The sequence below is a fragment of the Sphaerodactylus townsendi genome, linkage group LG10, assembly GCF_021028975.2.
Source record: "Sphaerodactylus townsendi isolate TG3544 linkage group LG10, MPM_Stown_v2.3, whole genome shotgun sequence".
NCBI lineage: Eukaryota > Metazoa > Chordata > Lepidosauria > Squamata > Sphaerodactylidae > Sphaerodactylus > Sphaerodactylus townsendi.
In genome coordinates, this window is record NC_059434.1 from 85,875,948 (window position 1) to 85,896,358 (window position 20,411).

The following is a 20,411-nucleotide window of genomic DNA, read 5'->3' on the forward strand; positions in this document are numbered from 1 at the left end:
TTTGGTGCAGTTTGGTTCAGGGAGTCCAAAGTTATGGACTCCCAAAGGGGGTGCCCCCATCCCCCATTGTTTCCAATGGGAGCTAATAGGAGATGGGGGCTACACCTTTTGAGGGTCCATAACTTTGTCCCCACTGAAGCAAACTGCACCAAACTTGGGGGGTAGCATAAGGACAGTCTCCTGACGATACCCTGAAATTTTGGTGAGATATGTCTAAAAATGCATCCCCTGTAGGCACCAATGACCTGGTGCAAAAAAAAAATTTGGGTCGTGGTGGGGTGGCCGCCCATGGGGGGGGCGGGGCATCCAACTCAGGTTTTGCCCAGGGCTCTGGTTTGCCTCGTTACGTCCCTGGGCTGAGCCCTAACCCACTGACCTGTTTTTCTCTTCCAGGGCTGCCAGCCGGACCTGATGCTCACCAGGCCTCTCCGGGTCGGAAGCTGGGATTGGCGCGCTCCTTGCTTTCGCTTGCCAGGCCCTCCCCAGCAATGACCTTGTGGAACTGGCCTTCTGTCCCAGGGTGCCCCCTTTCTCCCTTCACTGCCAGTCCTGTTCCTGCCACCGCCCGCGTCCCTGAACCATGAGAGGCACCCGGCGGCTGGATTCCTGTGGAGGAGGGCTACACGGCAGGGAGCGCGGCTCTGGCTGAGGGATGGCCTCATTGGACCTGCCCTACCGCTGTCCGCGTTGCGGGGAACACAAGCGTTTCCGGAGCTTGTCGTCTCTGCGGGCCCACCTGGAGTACAACCACACCTATGAGACCCTCTATGTCCTCTCCAAGACCAACAGCATCTGCGATGCCACTGTCTTTCCCCTGGCGCAAGACACCACCCTGTTGACCCCAGCCACCCGCCGAGACATCTTCGAGAGCACCTCCTTCCAGGGCAAGGAGCAGCGCTTCACCTGCGACCTCATTCCCGCCGACGAGCTGGACACATCTTCCTCTCCGGTGGCGTCCCGCTACATCCACGAGATCGAGATCCCGCTGACCGAGATCTTCACCCGGAAGGCTATGACTTCGGCCACCACCCCGCCCACCACTGCAGCGGCCGCCGTGGCCGCGGTGGACGCAGCTTACGAGGAAGGGTTGACCCGCCTCAAGATCCGTGCTTTCGAGAAGCTGGAGGTGGACAAGCGTCTGGAGAAGCTGACGGAAGAAGTGGAGCAGAAGATTGCCTCGCAGGTAGGCCGGCTCCAAGTGGAACTGGACCGGAAGTGCTCGGAGTTGGAGAAGGCCAAGCAGGAGAGCATCAGGCTCAGCCGAGAGAAGCAGGAACTGGAAGAACGGGCCGTGGAGCTCTCCCGGCAGGTGGACGTCAGCGTGGAAATGTTGGCTTCCCTAAAGCAAGATCTTGTCCAGAAGGAGCAGGAGCTGACCCGGAAACAACAGTAAGTCTCTCTTTTTTGTGGTCTCCGGGACCATGACAGGTGGGATGGTAGTGGTGGGAATGCTTCTTTCCTGGAGATTTGGGGGTGGAGCCAGGTAGTAGTAGTAGTAGTAGTAGTAGTAGTAGTAGTAGTAGTAGTAGTAGTGGAAGAGGAAGAGGAAGAGGAAGAGGAAGAGGAGGAGGAGGAGGAGGAGGAGGAGGAGTTTGGATTTATATCCCCCCTTTCTCTCCTGCAGGAGACTCAAAGGGGCTGACAATCTCCTTGCCCTTCCTCACAACACCCTCATATGCCTTCTATGCTGCTCTCTGGCAGATATCAACAAATTGATAAACAGAGGAGGCTATGTCCATGCAATAGGGGTCAGGTGGAGACACGGTTTGCAAAAAATCAAGAATGTCACAATCTGCACTTATCCCATTTCTGTACATAACAATCTAGCACTGATGCTCTTAAGATACCTATGCTTTTGAACAACATGGATCCCACAGTGTGAGAATGTATGCAAGAATTTCTGCTAACAATAATAATAAGACGTAAAGTCTAGATGAATACCAACCATATGTCTATGTATTATGACAACATTTAGCCAGCAGTAATTTTGCTAGCTTCAGCTGAAGGGAATGTCCTAGATACAGAAGGACCATGTATATATTTTAGTATTTAGTATTTTCACAACAAACACCCTGTGAGGTGGGTGGGGCTGAGAGAGCTCCGAAAAGCTGTGACTAGCCCAAGGTCACCCAGCTGGCGTGTGTGGGAGTGCACAGGCTAATCTGAATTCCCCAAATGAGCCTCCACAGCTCAGGCGGCAGAGCGGGGAATCAAACCCGGTTCCTCCAGATTAGATACACGAGCTCTTAACCTCCTACGCCACTGCTGGGGTTTGGGATGGGGAGGTCCATTAGTGGGGTTCAATGCAATACAGTTTACTCTCCAGAGCAGCCTTTTTCTCCAGGAAAACCGATCCCTGTAGCAGTGGCGTACCTAACATAGGGACAGGGGGGTCAAATGACTCCGGGTGCAATGGCGCAGGGGAGGCAGCTAAAGACAGAGCCAGGCTGCTGCCAGGACTTGGCCTGCACAGCCGTCCAAGCGCTTTCCCTCCCAGGCCCTGGGGGAACTGGGGCTTGGGGATACTGCAGAGCCTGCTGCTGCTGCTCATGCGTCTGAGCCACTGGCCGCCCCAAGCATCTGCTACCTGTTAGTTCCCCTAACAGCAGTGGCGTAGGAGGTTAAGAGCTCGTGTATCTAATCTGGAGGAACCAGGTTTGATTCCCAGCTCTGCCGCCTGAGCTGTGGAGGCTTATCTGGGGAATTCAGATTAGCCTGTGCACTCCCACACACGCCAGCTGGGTGACCTTGGGCTAGTCACAGCTTCTCAGAGCTCTCTCAGCCCCACCTACCTCACAGGGTGTTTGTTGTGAGGGGGGAAGGGCAAGGAGATTGTCAGCCCCTTTGAGTCTCCTGCTGGAGAGAAAGGGGGGATATAAATCCAAACTCTTCTTCTTCTTCTTCTAATGGCAGGGCATTTACTCTTGCCTTTAGAGAATTATATTCTTTGTTTGGGAACTGTTAGAAACTTACAGTATGTAGGTAGAGTTTTCAAGGTTTGGAAGCCCAAATAGTGTTGGGAACATACTCTCTTTGTGCTCTACAGCATGTGCTCCATTTATCAAATTGGATTTGCTTGTGCATGCAGTAAGGATCCATTTGATTGAGGATTTCAAGGGAAAAGCTCAGTTTTTGTAACGTCACCCACCAGTTTCAACCATAAGCATTGAAAACTCTCTTTTTAATATATACATTTTTCCTCACATACAACATACAAACACAAAGAAAACACAACGCTACATATCAGATATTGACTTCCAGCTGTTTCATCTTTGTTTATCAGTTATCTGTAGGTTCATGCATATGTAATTACAGCATTAATTCAATAGTTCTTTAAGTGTATTCTTATGATTACAATCTACTTTTTTCTTTAGATTTCAAACCCTGCCACTACTTCTCTATTCAAATAAGTTTTCAAAAGATATTGCATAAAAGATTTCCAGTTTTCTTTAAAAAAGCATTCAAACTATTATCTCTTAATAATGTCAACAGCTTTGCCATTGCTGAATACTCTGTAAGTTCTTGCTGCAGTTGTCATATAGCTTTAAAAGGGGCTTGGACAGATTTATGGAGGAGAAGTCGATTTATGGCTACCAATCTTGATCCTCTTTGATCTGAAGGTGCAAAATTGCTTAACTCGTCCAGATTATCAGGAGCAACAGCAGCAGAAGGTCATTGCTTTCACCTCCTGCATGTGAGCTCCCAAAGGCACCTGGTGGGCCACTGTGAGTAGCAGAGAGCTGGACTAGATGGACTCTGGTCTGATCCAGCTGGCTTGTTCTTATGTTCTTCTTCTTCTTCTTCTTCTTCTTCTTCTTCTTCTTCTTCTTCTTCTTCTTCTTCTTCTTCTTCTTCTTCTTCTTCTTATTCTTATTCTTATTCTTATTCTTATTCTTATTAATTGTATTTATAAACAAAACATAGAAATAGAGCACACAATAAAATCAGTAATATCAAATTGGATTAAATAAACATTAAGCAGTGGCTCTATCAATGTTATGTTCTTATATACATAGACAAATGTCTATATTGCTTAGGAAAGTCCTCCTCCCTGATTCCCAACAAAAAAGCCTTAGTTTTCTTTTAAATTATCTTCATAATCTTTTGTAATTTCCCAAGTATCATACCCCAAAAAAGTCTTGGCCTGAGAACAGAAAGCCCTCTTCGGCCCGATAGTACAGATAGCAGCCCTCTTGTGAGTGATGAATTTTAAGTCGAAGAGAAAAGGGTGCCTTCCAGCCTTGGCCACTAGGGACGCTTCAGCAAATTCCAAGCAAATGGCTGGACCAGAAACACAAACATCGTTTGAGAAGGAGCGCAGACGGGAATTTAAACATGAATCATATCTTTGTTTGACCCGGGCTACCATCCATGGCTCTCCATAGGATAGGAGGTGCCTTTGTCTGAAAGAGATGAGTAGTTGCAGGTAAATAGTTTCCACCTGAAGTCTGAAAGAATCTCAGGAGGGCTGAGGAGTATATTGACACTAACGTTTTAGTAGTGGTAATATGTCCTGTCCCGGAGGGATTATAGGATAAGATGAGACCAATGTTGCAGAAGACCCCACCTGTATAACACAAAGTGTAACCTCTGTCTGTGGGTTCTGTGGGGCAGAACTTGGAATGAGTTTGCAACAACAAATTTTAAAAACAAAATGGTTTACTCTCTTAACCTATAACATCAAACATCAACATTTAACATCACACTTCAAGGTCCTGTTCAGGTTGCATTTTCAAGTCCTTCTATTTACAGTCTACTGATACTGCCAAGTCCAATTCTTCTTTGCAAGTGGGTTGGCTCCTGAAGACTCCAAGGGCTTGATGAACAGGATTCAACATGAGGAAGGTTTCCAGGAGAACTCTCACCCATTACAAACACAAAAAACCCTTAACAAGGTGTTAAGGGCTTATACAAATCAAGGTCCAAGTCTGGTACCCTTGTCTCCTCCAAACTACATGAGGTCTGCTGCAGCCTCTTGCTGCTTTGAGTCTCCACCCCTTACTGGGTCAACCCATTCTGAGCATGGGGGTTACATTAGCAAGGTTTCTAAGTGCCTTAGCCCAGTTACTGTTTGCCTGTGTATGCTGCTGTTCGCAGGAGAAGAAGAAAAGAGTTTGGATTTATATCCCTCCTTTCTCTCCTGTAAGGAGACTCAAAGGGGCTTTACAATCTCCTTTCCCTCCCCCCCCCCAACAACACACACCCAGTGAGGTGGGTGGGGCTCAGAGAGCTCTGAAGAATTATGACTGGTCATAGCTGGCATGTGTTGGAGTGCACAAGCTAATCTGGTTTCACCTGGAACATGAGGAGATGGAGGAGGAGGAATTTGGATTTATATCTTACCTTTCTGTCCTGTAAGGAGACTCAAGGTGGCTTACAAACTCCTTTCCCTTCCTCTCCCCACAACAGACACCTGGTGAGGTAGGTGGGGCTGAGAGAGTTCAGAGAGAACCGTGACTGGCCCACGGTCACCCAGCAGGAGTGTAGGAGTGCAGAAATGCATCTAGTTCACCAGATAAGCCTCTGCCACTCAGGTGGAGGAGTGCGGAATCAAACCCAGTTCTCCAGATTAGAATCCACCTGCTCTTAACCACTACACCACGCTGGCCACGACACCACCTGGGATTGTCCCACTGATGTTAAGCACTGGAGATTGGCAGGGCGGGGGATGGATGTTAAATGAAATCTGAAATTCTTGGGATGCTGAATTCCATACGAGTTTCTCAAATCAGGGGCGTCTGCAGATTTAACCAAACTGACATTTGCACCCTTTTCCATGTTGCTTGAAAACAGATGAAAATAAGGTGAGACAGCAAGACTTCTACCACCATCCCCTGTTTAAGCATCCTGGCTGTTGTCTATGGTCTGTTGGCAGATTTCCTGTCTGAGAAACAGCAGGCCCACCCCCAGAGGCAGAAATTAAGTTTTCAAGTTAGATTTCCTGTGTCCGTTTGCAGAAATCAAAACAGATTACACAGGCTGTCTTTCCACACTATCCCATCCCCAACGTAGATGCTAATTTCCTTCTCTTGGTGTTTCTGTTCTTTTTGGGTCCACCACCCTTTAATTAAGTATATTCAAGAATTCACCATAAGCATGAGAAGAACCACTGTATGATATGCAGTGTGAAGAGAAATGCAAAAGTTCCTAGGGACCGAAAAGGTCGAGAAGTCTAAAAACTGTCCCTTAATATGTATGAAATGTACGTTTTATTCTAAGCTATAAAACACTAGACATAAACTTTTCAGCTAAAATATACACTAGACATAAAAAATTTCAACTAACATATACATTCAAATCACAAACAATGCTGCAATATCATAAAATATATTACAAACAACTGCAGTGCCTAAATCAGGGGTAGGGAACCTGCGGCTCTCCAGATGTTCAGGAACTACAATTCCCATCAGCCTCTGTCAGCATGGCCAATTGGCCATCCTGGTAGGGGCTGATGGGAATTGTAGTTCCTGAACATCTGGAGAGCCGCAGGTTCCCTACCCCTGGCCTAAATGTTGGTCATCAAATGCACAAAGGTTTCCCCGAACGCAAAGCCAGGAGTTGCAAAGAGTCGGTCAAGGAAGCTGAAGAATTTTGCACACTGAAAGAATTTAGGAAGAGCATCCTTGAAATTCTGAACGAGCAGCAGTCAACATCTCAAAACCCAGGGCAAACAACAGAGTTGTTAAAGGAAAGGATGGCATTCTTCATTCTCAAGGCATTTCAAGATGTACTCTGTACCTACAGATGTTGACATGGCAATTTGCCTCACTTCTCTGTTTCTTTTGCCCTTTTCCTCATTTTTCCCTCTTGAACATAAGAACATAAGAACTGGCCTGCTGGATCAGACCAGAGTCCATCTAGTCCAGCTCTCTGCCACTCGCAGTGGCCCACCAGGTGCCTTTGGGAGCTCACATGCAGGATGTGAAAGCAATGGCCTTCTGCTGCTCCTGCTCCTGAGCACCTGGTCTCCTAAGGCATTTGCAATCTCAGATCAAGGAGGATCAAGATTGGTAGCCATAGGTCGACTTCTCCTCCATAAATCTGTCCAAGCCCCTTTTAAAGCTATCCAGGTGAGTGGCCATCACCACCTCCTGTGGCAGCATATTCCAAACACCAATCACACGTTGCGTGAAGAAGTGTTTCCTTTTATTAGTCCTAATTCTTCCCCCCAGCATTTTCAATGAATGCCCCCTGGTTCTAGTATTGTGAGAAAGAGAGAAAAAATTCCCTCTGTCCACATTTTCTACCCCATGCATAATTTTATAGACTTCAATCATATCCCCCCTCAGACGTCTCCTCTCCAAACTAAAGAGTCCCAAACGCTCTTGGGTCCCTGTCCCTCTGTCTGCTTCACATCCTTCCTTCAGCTACCTTGCCGCAGGCCTCTCTAGTTCTCTGCCTGCCCAGTTGTCTTTCTCACACTCTGCCAACCCCTTGGAACAAGTGCCCATAAAGTCTGTGTGTGACGTTTTCATCCCATACTGGCAACTGCCCCTTCTCTTGCACAAGTGGAACTGCAAACCGTCTGACAGCTCTGTGCGCATGGAATGTTGATGGACATTCTGTACCGTCACATAGGTTCAGACAATCGGGGTCAGTAGCTTCACCATTGCAGCGATGGGGACCTAGCGATTTTAATTTGGCTAGCGTTGCCACGGGTTGGATCTGGTCAGCTTTTTCGCTCAGTGTTGCCAGTCCCGTCCCATATCACTTTGGTCCCGTGATTCATGGCACTACCCAAATAGCTAAACTTGGCAGCTGGATGCAAATTTGGTTCCACTCGGTGAGGAAATCGATGTTGTAGGTCAGTGGTGGCGAACCTCTGGCACGGGTGCCAGAGGTGGCACTCAGAGCCCTCTCTGTGGGCACGTGCAGAGTGCCCCCCAACACACATCTAGGCTGGTTTGGGCCACTAGGCTCAATTATTAGCATGAAACCTAAGACCTAGTTTTGGGGAAGCAGTGTAGGTAACCCTGTTAAGCGCTGTTAACCCCACTGATTTTCATGTGCTGAACTAAAGCGTGATCCTTTACCTGGGAGTAAGCTCGGTTGCTGGCAATGGGGCTTGCTTCTGAGTAAACCCTCCTAGGGTCGTGATTCACCCATTGGAAGAGCTGCACGGTTGCTTCAAAGCAAAGCCACCGATTACCACCAAACTTACTCCCGAGTAACGCATGCCTCGGAGCCAACCATTTTTTCTAAACTGAAACCTCAGTATTCAGGTTAAATTGCCATGTTGGCACATTGCAATAAATAAGTGGGTTTTGGGTTGCAATTTGGGCACTCGGTCTCAAAAAGGTTTGCCATCACTGTTGTAGGTACTAAGTCACGTTGGAGTCAACACCTTCTGGGCCCCCTGTGATCCACCCATGTGGCATTCTCAACCCAGAACTCTGCTGAGCTTCCTTTACTTCCAGTTCTGTGTATTTTTTCCCAATCCACAAGAAGAGATTTACACAGCTTTGTGCTTATTGGTGTGGATTTTTCTGCCATTTCAACCGCTGGCATTATGCGTATTCATCCCTTTTTCTCTAAATGCAAATATGCCTTTTTTTTCCACCGCTGGGTGTCTTTGCAATTTCTAAATCAGAGCGGTGAATCTTGTGTGCAATTGACTTAATTGCACGCCCGTTCCCCATTCACAATCAGATTTCCAAACAATGCCACGCTGATCGGAATGATGTGTTGCGCGGGGCATGCACAACCGGGTGAATTGTGCATCTTCTCCTGCAACTAAACCCCTGTTCTTCCCAACAACAACAACAAAAAACGTTTTCAACTCTACTGCCTGCCTGCCTGCTTGGCTCATTTATCCACAGCGGCAAAAATGCGACTTGCACATCAGAAAAGTCCCCGCTATCTGCAGTCTCTCTCCCCACAAGAGATGGCTGTTCCTCCCCCTCCCCACTCTGCATCGTGGCCCCTGGTCTCCGCAGTGCAAATGTTGTGAAGGAGCAGCGCACATGCAGCGGTCCCAGCCGTCCGGGGAAGAGCAGGCCTGGAGGGAAAGCCAGCTGAATATTAAAAAGACTGGCGGCTGCTTGAGAAATAGATTCCTTTCCAGAAATGGCTCCCTCTAGTAATTCCCACCTCCCTGATCTTTATTTAAACAGGGCATTTGCATGGAGATCGAATCAGCACCTCGGTTTCAATTAAAGGCGTGCTGTCGGATCAGACAGCTTGCCGTGCAGGTATTGGAAGAATATGTTGTTAGGGCTGCCGGGAATATTTGCCAGGAGATTTTTTTCAGGGTGAATGCAGGAAGGTCTAGTGCACAGGTGTCAAACTCGTGGCCCTCCAGATGTTATGGACTACAGTTCCCATCATCCCCTGCCAGCATGGATGATGGGAACTGTAGTCCATAACATCTGGAGGGGCGCGAGTTTGACACCTATGGTCTAGTGCCATGGTGGCGAACCGTTGGCACTCCAGATGTTATGGACTACAATTCCCATCAGCCCCTGCCAGCATGGTCAATTGGCCATGCTGGCCAGCTGATAAGCAACGGTGATCCACTAATCTGGAGAACCAAGGTTCGCCACCACTGGTAGTGGGTTAATGCACCATCGAAGGTTTTCACGGCCGGAATCAACTGGCCATTGGGGGTTACCCGGGCTGTGTGGCCGTAATCTGGTAGTTTTAGCTCCTAATGCTTTGCCCGCATCCATAACTGGCATCTTCAGAGGTATGTACTGGTACTTTTCTCCATGAGAAAAGAAATATATCTTACTGTGACATGCCTCTGAAGACGCCAAGTGTAGATGCAGGTGAAACCTTAGGAGCTAAAGCTACCAGAGGGGTCTGCAACCTGCGGCTCTCCAGATGTTCATGGACTACAATTCCCATCAGCCCCTGCCAGCATGGTCAATTGGAGATCCGCGGGTTGCAGACCCCAACCAGACCATGGCCACACAGCCCAGAAAACCTGCAACAGCCAGACTCAAGGGTCCCTAGAAAACTTGGCTGCTTCTACATCTCCTTCTCTACTCTGCTGCTGCTGCTATGGTGCCATTCCTTTCCGACTGTCATTTCCCCTAAGGGCCAAACTATACATTATGTTTGCCACACATTGACCACAGAAATGAGTGTCAGAGAGCCAGCTGTGCGTGCCCCAAGGGAACATTATTTAAAAGTGCCACAGGGACCCATTTCTGGTTGTGACCGTGGAATGGGGTAGGAGAACTGGTTGTTGTGGGTTTTCCGGGCTGTGTGGCCGTGGTCTGGCGGATCTTGTTCCTAACGTTTCGCCTGCATCTGTGGCGGGCATCTTCAGAGGTGTATCACAGAGAGAAGTCTGTTACATACTGTGTCTAGTGAGAAGGGGATGTTGAGTGAGGTATATATTGTCCATGTCTAAGGTGACCAGATGGTCACCTTTGTGATCCGGGACGGGGGGGCGTCGCGTATCTTGTAGCGCTAAGCAAGGCCGCACTACCTTCTGGGGCTTGCCGTTTGCGCCCTGTGACAGAGGCGACAGCGGCAAACTTAGGCGAGTGTGCTCCTGCGACGATCGCGTGAGGCTGCCACACTGCCTTGCGCCCCCAGAAGGCAGTCGCGGCAGCATCCCAAAATCGAGACAATTTGAAGAACCCGCGGGACACGGGACAAATTGTTTAAAGGCGGGACGGTCCCGCCAAAAGCGGGACGTCTGGTCAGCCTATCCATGTCCCAGGGTGGGGAACCAATCAGTAAGTGTTTGGGTGGAACTTACTATGCAAAGGTGTGGTTGTCTGCATTGTATGGCGGGTGGGGTTTTCAGTCCAGAAGTTTTTATTCCCCCCCGCCCCGCACCATTCTCTTAACCAGAAATGGGTTTTAAAAAATACCCTCTGGTGATGGTTCAGGTTAAATAAAATGGCGCAGGGGAGGCAGGAGCCCCTCCTACATTGTACCAGAATTGGGACCCTGTGGTGCTTCTGTCCAGAGTACCTGCAAGGAACTTGCCACTCGCTTCCTTCTGCAACTTCCCACAGTGACCAACTGGTAAATGTAATGCATAGAAGAATAAGAAGAGTTGGGATTTATATCCCACCTTTCTCTCCTGTAAGAAGATTCAAGGTGGCTTACAAGCTCCTTTCCCTTCCTCTCCCCACAACAGACATCTTCTGAGGCAGGTGGGGCTGAGAGAGTTCTGAGAGAACTGTGACTAGGCCAAGGTCACCCAGCAGGAATGTAGGAGTGCGGAAACACATCTGGTTCACCAGATAAGCCTCTGCCACTCAGGTGGAGGAATGGGGAATCAAACCCGGTTCTCCAGATTAGAATCCACCTGCTCTGAACCACTACAAAACGCTGGCTCTCGGTGATTCTAGCGGCAATCAAGGATTGCAAAATAAAAGTAATGATATAACGCCACGGAGCCGATCGGTTTGGCTAAATAACCGTGTGAGAAAATTAATTCAGTGTGAAGGCAAGGAGCACTGGGAGGAAGGTGTGAATATCGGCACCCCAGTTCTCACGCACACACCATTCCCAGAGGTGGGGATTGAAATGTTTCCGGCATTTTCCGGAACAGGCCCGGCTTCGGTACAGCATGCATGAATTCTGTTGCACCGCACCCCTCCCATGCGAGTTCCAGCACCGCTGCTACCTTCTCCGCCCCCCAGTCTGGTAAACAACCAAATAAGCCAAACGGACAGCCAAGTATGAGGAAACACAGCGGAGGACGGCTCGTTCTCTCTCAGCGGTTGTGGAAAATAAGCTACAAGGCCTGCTTGGTCTCCATGGTTTCCACCTGAACTGTGAACCACGGGGCTCACACACAAAGACGCAGCGTGTGGATTCTATGGAGGTCGCCACGGAGGATGCTTTAATTAGGGACAAAAGGATGTGAGACACTCCAGATGGAACTATAGATGTTATGTGACCCTGAGATTACCTGATTTAGGCTGTGCTGTTTCTGAATGGCAGGTAGCGGCTGGGGGCAGCTCCAACCCCAAAGGGGAACGGGGACTTTTGCTTTGGCGCCCCAGAAACCTCTGGGGGGGGGGGGTATCAGGCAATCTGATTTCCATCCGTTAAGAGTCGAAATCTGCAAGGGTTCCTGTATTTTCTCACTGATACAAATACAGCCAGCAGACTTTTCAACATGCTCCAAAATGTGTTTTCTTCTTTGACAGGCACGCACACACGCATACACACTTTAAAAAATGTCACAAGGACTTCTGGGAAACCCGTTAAAGTTTGCAGCAGAAATCTTTGTTGAGTCTAGCAGCGTCATGAAGGCCAACAAAGCTGGTATAAGCTTTCTTGACTTGGATGACGAAACGCAGGGCATGCTAATCAAATTTGCAGGTGACACTAAATTAGGAAAGTAGCTAATACCCCAGAGGACAAGGTCAGAATTCCAATGGACCTGGACAGATTAGAAAGCTGGGCCAAAACTAACAACATGAACCTCAACAGAGATAAACACAACTCAACAGTTCACACCATTGAGACACAGCGTCCTTCTGCTTTGCTTCAGTTGAGGAGGGGGAATGTAACGGGGAAATGGCAAATGCAGTTCAATGTAGCAAAATGCAAAGTGATGCACAAAGGGGCAAAAAATCCAAACTTCACATACACGCTACAGGGGTCAGTGCTATCTGACACAGACCAGGAAAGGGATTTGGGCGTCTTAGTTGATAGTTCCATGGGAATGTCAACTCAATGCATGGCAGCTGTGAAAAAGGCAAACTCTATGCTGGGGATCATTAGGAAAGGAGTTGATATTAAAACTGCAAGGATTGTCATGCCCTTATATAAAGCAGTGGTGCGACCGCACTTGGAGTACTGTGTTCAGTTCTGGTCGCCACATCTCCAAAAGGATATCAGAAGAGATAGAAAAAAGTGCAGAAGGGAACTTGAGGATGATTGAAGGATTGGAGCACCTTCCTTATGAGGAGAGGCTGCAGCATTTGGGACTCTAGTTTGGAGAGGAGACGTCTGAGGGGGGATATGATTGAAGTCTATAAAATTATGCATGGGGTAGAAAATGTTGACAGAGAGAAATTTTTCTCTCTTTCTCACAATACTAGAACCAGGGGGCATACATTGAAAATGCTGGGGGGAAGAATTAGGACTAATAAAGGAAACACTTCTTCACGCAACGTGTGATTGGTGTTTGGAATATGCTGCCACAGGAGGTGGTGATGGCCACTCACCTGGGTAGCTTTAAAAAGGGGCTTGGACAGATTTATGGAAGAGAAGTAGATCTCTGGCTACCAATCTTGATCCTCCTTGATCTCAGATTGCAAATGCCTTAGCAGACCAGGTGCCTTCGGGGCAAAGCCATAGAGAAGGCCATTGCTTTCACCTCCTGCATGTGAGCTCCCAAAGGCACCTGGTGGGCCACTGCGAGTAGCAGAGTGCTGGACTAGATGGACTCTGGTCTGATCTAGCTGGCTTGTTCTTATGTTCTTAAATGTAAAATACTACACTTAGGCAGAAAAAATGAAATTCACAGATATAGGATGGGTGACACCTGACTTGACAACACTACATGTGAAAGGGATCTGGGAATCTTAGTAGACCACAAACTGAACATGAGTCAGCAGTGTGGTGTGGCAGCCGAGAAAACCAATGCGATTCTGGGCTGCATCGATAGTATAGCATTTAGACTGTAATGTAATAGTATCACTGTGCAGCTCCAACCCCAAAAGGGACCAGGGACTTGTTCCAGAATTATAACTGGTCTCCAGGCTACAAAGATCAGCTCTTCTGGTGGACGGGCACCTTCAGAGGGTAGACTCTATGAAGCAGAAGTCCTGGAGTGACATCTCTGCTGAGCTTCTAACTTCCTCATGTGGTGCACAATATTTCTTTACCACGTATCAAGCCAACAAAAAAGAGTTTTAAGTACCGTAGGTTTATTTGCAAAGAAAGGGGAGCCGTCCCCACGTGGGCAGACTCCACCAAAACAGCATCTCCACTGCATGTTTATTCCCTTCTCCTGAATTTGCCACACCCTCTCTCTTCCCCCATTGGCTGAGGATATTTAGACTGTAATGTAATAGTATCACAACTCACAACTTTCCAGTCTGCCTATTTACATGTTCCTCCTTAATATGTGATCCCCTGCTATATTCTTCCTGTATGTTCATTATAATACAGTTTGTCGTCAGAGGAGAAGTTAATATGCATTAGCCTATTAAGCACGTTCAATACCTATGATCAGATACAAGCCTTGCCTTTCAGCCTAGTCATCCAGCGGTCTTATCTTGTCCTGCCACAAGCATCCTCCCTTATGACTCATCTCCTCACTCCTAGTAGAAAACACATTTCTTGTTTATCACACTCAGAGATTGCTTCCAAATCTCCAGAAATTTCCCAAGCCTGTGTGGACAAATCTAGTTCCCCCAGACTTAAAAGCCAGCATGGTATAGTGCTTAAGAGCAGGTGGACTCTAATCTGGAGAACTGGGTTTAATTCCCCACTCCTCCACATGAAGCCTGCTGGGTGACCTTGTCACAGTTTCTGTTGTGGAGAGAGGAAGGGAAAGGAGTTTGTAAGCCTCTTTGAGTCTCCTTACAGGAGAGAAAGGTGGGGCATAAATCCAAACTCTTCTTCTTCCTTTCTTCCTCTCAAGTCACTCTAGGATCTGTAGAGTGTCTAAAATAGACCCCTCCTAGTTCAAAATCTGTCCAAAGATTGGAACTAGGTATTGTTGTTGGCCTTCAGGCCAGAAATCCTGGCCTCATGTGGAGATTGCTGACCCTTATTAAAGATGATTCCACGTTAAGTGCCCCTGCCCCTTCACCTCAGCCCCTGCTAGCTGGTGGGGCTCCAAACCAATCTGCCATGTTGGCTGGTACTTTGCACGTGCACTTGTGCCCTGCACCACACTGTAGAATTCAGAATCTGGCTGCTGCTGGCTGTAAAAACCCTTAAAAACCCAACAGCATCTGGGGGTTATCAATCAGGCTGCCCAGTGAGGAAAGTTTTCTGGCCAAAGTGAACATGTGCAAAAGGACAGGATGGATGGATGGATGGATGGATGGATGGATGGATGGATGGATGGATGGATGGATGGATGGATGGATGGATGGATGGATGGATGGATGGATGGATGGATGGATGGATGGATGGATGGATGGATGGAGGAAAACGAAAGAGAGGGATGATTCACTCCAAATGCATTGGTGGAGGCGGGGCGTACCACCTAGGGGAACATTTGGGGTCAAATGTCCCCGGGTTGCAGCCATTTAGTCACATGGGGGTGGAAAATCGCCTCCCACACCCCTGCTCCTTTCCCCCGGGTCCATACACTGACTTCAAGACCTGGTGCAAAAAAACATTGTTTGGTCGTGGTGGGAGAGGGTGGCTGCCCATACGGGGGTGTTGGGTGTTGCACTGGGCTACATTTTCGCTATGGTCTTTGTTCAGCCCGACAGGATCTAGTTTCACTACACAGAACCACCTTTAACTGCAGAGGCGTCCACAGCTGCTCTCAGTGTCTCTCGGAGCAGCGTGGCATTTCCCTTCGCCCTGGTTTCTTGCTGACCTGTCCTCAGCCCCACAATGTGTCTGACCTACTTTCTACGCTACAGATACCGTGACCTTTTCAGAGTCCTCCAAAGACTTGGCAAGTGCGTGGACTCCCCGGGCTCTTTGGCATGAATATGTTTCAAGGAGACGGATGGGGAAGGAGGGAAGGAAATCAGGAGGAGGGGGCAACGGAAGTTGGTTCTGCATCACAGAAGGGAATTGGGGATGTGAGTTTGCTGAATGAATCCTTGCAGAACTCAGCTTGTGTAGCAAGTAATTAGGGGAGGGGGTGGTTTTGCAAGATGCCCAGCTCAAAGGCCAGTCCTCTTTTAGTACCTCCCATGAAACTATCCTGAGGGGTCCCCCGGCCCCTCCACAGGGGTCCTTTTTGAGCCTGTGGACACCTTTGGAATTCCCACCTGGGTTGGTGGGTGCAATCACAAAATGGCGGCCACAAAAGGCAAAGCCAGCAACAAGATGTCAAGAAGTGAGCTTATGTATAGTCTTAACAGCAACTCTTGAACATTTCAGGCTAAACAGGATGCCTTTTAAAATGAACATATTAATGGCCCTTTCCACACGGCACACATAAAACATTTTAAGGCAGGAAAATAAAACATTTCCTCCAAGTGTTCCGCACAGCTTTTAGCCCAAAACTTTTTGATGTTTTATTTCTGCCTCAAACCATTTGATTTGGAGACAGTAAACAAGCAATTTTCTCCCCAAAAAATGTTTTCAAAACATTTCCTGCTTGCTGTGCAGAGATGTGCACAGGAAACATTTTATTTCTCCTGCCCAATTTTCTCTCATTTTCATTTCTCGGCCACCTGCCATTTTCTGCCACTTCAGTGATCCTCTCTGCTGTCTGCCATTTTCTGAACTTCCCTACAGATGTTTTTTCATCTGGCATCATGGCTACCTGCCATTTCCGTCAATGCTGTGTGCTAATGAATTCGTTTTTGCCTGCCGATTATGCAACCCAGCCATTTTTCGTTTTTAAAATTCTGTGTGAGGTAGATTCAATGCTATGTTGATATGCCGTCTGTTATCGGTGAGGCTGCGTAGATGTTGAGTCACCCCAACTTCAAAGATATATCTCTGTGTGTGCGTGTATGTTGCGCCCTTCACGCAACGTGTGATTGGTGTTTGGAATATGCTGCCACAGGAGGTGGTGATGGCCACTAACCTGGATAGCTTTAAAAGGGGCTTGGACAGATTGATGGAGGAGAAGTCGATCTATGGCTACCAATCTTGATCTGACTTGATCTCAGATTGCAAATGCCTTAGCAGACGGCCATTGCTTTCACCTCCTGCACGTGAGCTCCCAAAGGCACCTGGTGGGCCACTGCGAGTAGCAGAGAGCTGGACTAGATGGACTCTGGTCTGATCCAGCTGGCTTGTTCTTATGTTCTTAAAGGAATGTTTTCAACTGAAGCGCTTTATTTTTCTGGGCTATGCAGACAAAACCCACAAAAACAATTCTGTTCAAAACCTTCCCAAAACGTTTGGCAAACATTTCAAATGCTTTGTGCAGAAAAAGCCATTGTCTTGCATATGCAAAGTTTATCTTCAGTCACACCGTGAAAATCATTATACAGTTGGTGGCAGCTACTGCCAAAATATTATTTTTTTAAAAAAAAAATCTGCACAACCAATCAGATCTCCAGAGGACAATCCGAAACACTGCTGGGCAAAAGCCCCACTGGCCCCGCCTATTTTAAGAACACTTGGCAGGTGCCACGAAAAGTGTCCATGAGTGCCACACTGGGGACCCCTGATATAAAGTATGTAATTGAAACTGACAGTTGGCTGGTGGTGGCTCATGCAGAGGATATTCAAGTCGGTTGGGTGCTGTGTGGTTTCCGGGCTGTCTGGCCGTGTTCTAGCAGCATTCTCTCGTGACGTTTCGCCTGCATCTGTGGCTGGCATCTTGATCCTCTGAGGATGCCAGCCACAGATGCAGGCGAAACGTCAGGAGAGAATGCTGCTAAACCACATTCTGGCAGCTTCGAAGCAACATAGCGCACTTGATTCCCGGCAGATAGTAAGCCCAGCCGGCGATATTCAAAGTCATTTCCGCTTTGAGTCAAAATATCCTGGTTGTGCAAGAGAAATATCCCTGTGCAGCCAAGAATTCTACACAGTTCCCGGGGCTGAAGCAGGCCTGCCCCGGTGTTGCCCCGTGATATTTCCCAAATTGGCGATTCCTTTCAAATATCCCAGGGTGACCCCGCTGCCGTGCAAACACCATGGGAGCAGAACCGGTTCATTTTTTCTGCGTCACCACTCCGGGTCGACCAATCAAGAGGCGCTGCACTTGTGGTGTAAATACAAAGACCCGAGCTCGTGCAAAACAAGCTGGAGTATTACCTCCCGGTCTTAACTCAGCTCCTAGAAAGAAACGGGCAGCCGTGCAGAGGGAGAAACTAGGATAAAATAGACCCAGGTTTTAAAAAACGGTAGTACACCAGTATAATTTTGCCGTGCAGAAACGGCCCCGAGGCCAGCTAGTGAGCTGGGATCGTCAGGGATCGACCCAAAGCCCCTCTGCATGCAAACACGTGCTCTCCCCATTCAGCATGGTTTCCTCCCACCCAAACCATCTCAACCTCCAGGTGTGGCCTGGAGATTTCCCAGAATTACATCTGATCTGCAGACTGCAGAGATCAGCTCCCCCTGGAGAAAGCTGATATTTGGGAGGGTAGAGTATATGGCAGGGGCCTGCAACCTGCGGCTCTCCAGATATTCATGGACTACAAATCCCATCAGCCCCTGCCAGCATGGCCAATTGGCCATGCTGGCAGGGGCTGATGGGAATTGTCGTCCATGAACAACTGGAGAGCCGCAGGTGCAGACCCCTGGTGTATGGCTTTATACTCCACTGAGGTCCATCTGCTCCCTGAGCTCCACCAGCCTGCCATGGTTATCTCCGATCGGTGGAGGCCAATCTGCTGGTGGTCCCTGGCCCTTCAGTGATGCGGCTGACCTCCACGTGGGCCAGGGCCTTTACGGCTCTGGCCCCGGCCTGGTGGAACACTCTTCCTCCAACTGTCCGGGCCCTGTGGGACCTTGGCGAGTTCCGCAGGGCCTGTAAGACGGAGCTGTTCCGCCGGGCCTTTGGAGGAACCGTCCGCTAATGGTGCCCCCTTTCTGTGGCCCCTGACATCTGGGCCACTTGTCACCTGACGAGACTCGCCATGCCTCCCTTTTGAGGGGGGGGAGGGACTTTTTATTATTGGAATGCTGGATGCCACTCTATTTTGTTGAGGTTTTTATATAATTCTTGGAACAAAAATTTGTAATTTTTTGATCTCTGCTTTTAAATGTTTACCTATTTTATATTGTATCCCTATATGCTGTACACCGCCCAGAGCCCTCCGGGGATGGGGCGGTATAAAAGCCTAATAAAATAAATTAAATAAATAAATAAATAAATAAATAAATAAATAAAAACACAGGAGGTCTATATTCCAGTGAAGTTAACAGCTTACCGGAAAACTACAGCTGCAAGCTGTACGGACCTACTGTGGTCAAGAGCGATTCAGGAATGGAACTGACAGCTACGTAATCGGATATTGTTTTGGATAATTGGAAATCGTTTTAAACCGTTTAGCCGCTGGTGAAGGGTTTGCGGTGTCCCTGTGGGTGGAACAAAGGGAGAGGAAGGGAAGGAATTCATAAGCCCCTCTGAGTCTCCTTCCAGGAGAAAAACGCAGGGTGCAAATCCAAACTCCCCTTCTTCTAGATCAGGGGTAGGGAACCTGCGGCTCGAGAGCCGCATGCGGCTCTTCTGCCCTTGCACTGTGGCTCTACGAGTCGAGCCACCGGCCTCATCCTTGCCTGCCCTGCAGGCAGCAGGGCAGGCACACCAACTGCCCGCGGTCGGCTGGGCTTCCCCTCTCACCCGTCCCGTTGGAGCGGGGCGGGCGCTTTCCCAGTGGCCGGCTCCTTGCCTGCACTGCAGGCAGCAGGGCGGGCGCATCCATGCACTTCTCAGAATGAGCGAAGTAAAAGGTAAAAAAACCCCAATATATATAGTGTTATCTTTATTTTAAATGTCAAAAATTATTTGCAGCTCCAAGTGTTTTCTTTTCCTGTGGAAAACGGGTCCAAATGGCTCTTTGAGTGTTAAAGGTTCCCTACCCCTGGACTAGATCCACTGATGGTTTGTCTTGCTCCTGTCTCCTCACGCAGGGAGGTGATCCAGATCGACCAGTTCTTGAAAGAGACGGCGGCCCGTGAAGCCAACGCCAAAGTGCGCCTCCAGCAGTTCATCGAAGAGCTTCTTGACCGGGCCGACCGGGCCGAGAAGCAGCTCCAGATTATCAGCAGCAGCTGTGGGACCACCCCCAATTGTAGCTTGGGGAGGTGCAGCGTGCCTGGGTCCAAGAGCACTGGAAGACCGGTACGTAGTTATGCTGTTCTCCTCAGTGAGCGAGGAGTTTCTGGTGATTCCTAGATGCAGCGGTGTATCTGCCAGAGGGACGTGGGGGTCACATGACCCTGGGCACCATCCATTACATCACGTGGGGGCGCAAAATTGCCCCCACACCTCTTCCGTGGAGAGGCACCCCTACCCGGCACTCCCCCCTTCGCCGGGAGCAGCCCACCCAGGCCAGGAGCAGCAGGAGGTTAAGAGCTCATGTATCTAATCTGGAGGAACCGGGTTTGATTCCCAGCTCTGCTGCTTGAGCTGTGGAGGCTTATCTGGGGAATTCAGATTAGCCTGTACGCTCCCACATACACCAGCTGGGTGACCTTGGGCTAGTCTTCGGAGCTCTCTTAGCCCCACCCACCTCACAGGTGTTTGTTGTGAGGGGGAAAGGGCAAGGAGATTGTAAGCCCCTTTGAGTCTCCTGCAGGAGAGAAAGGGGGGATATAAATCCAACCTCCTCCTCCTCCTCCTCCTCCTCCTCCTCCTCCTCCTCCTCCTCCTCCTCCTC

The 20,411-nt window shown here is 48.8% G+C and overlaps 1 protein-coding gene across 1 annotated transcript in view; it reads left to right on the forward strand.

The window, feature by feature from the left end:
- Positions 1-20,411, forward strand: part of FBXO41 (F-box protein 41) — a 78,678-nt gene that overhangs the window by 30,730 nt on the left and 27,537 nt on the right. The window contains exons 2-3 of the mRNA XM_048509705.1: positions 394-1,389; positions 19,663-19,873. Coding sequence (XP_048365662.1) covers positions 653-1,389; positions 19,663-19,873 — 948 coding nt within the window. The 5' untranslated portion in view covers positions 394-652. The remainder of the gene's footprint in view (positions 1-393; positions 1,390-19,662; positions 19,874-20,411) is intronic.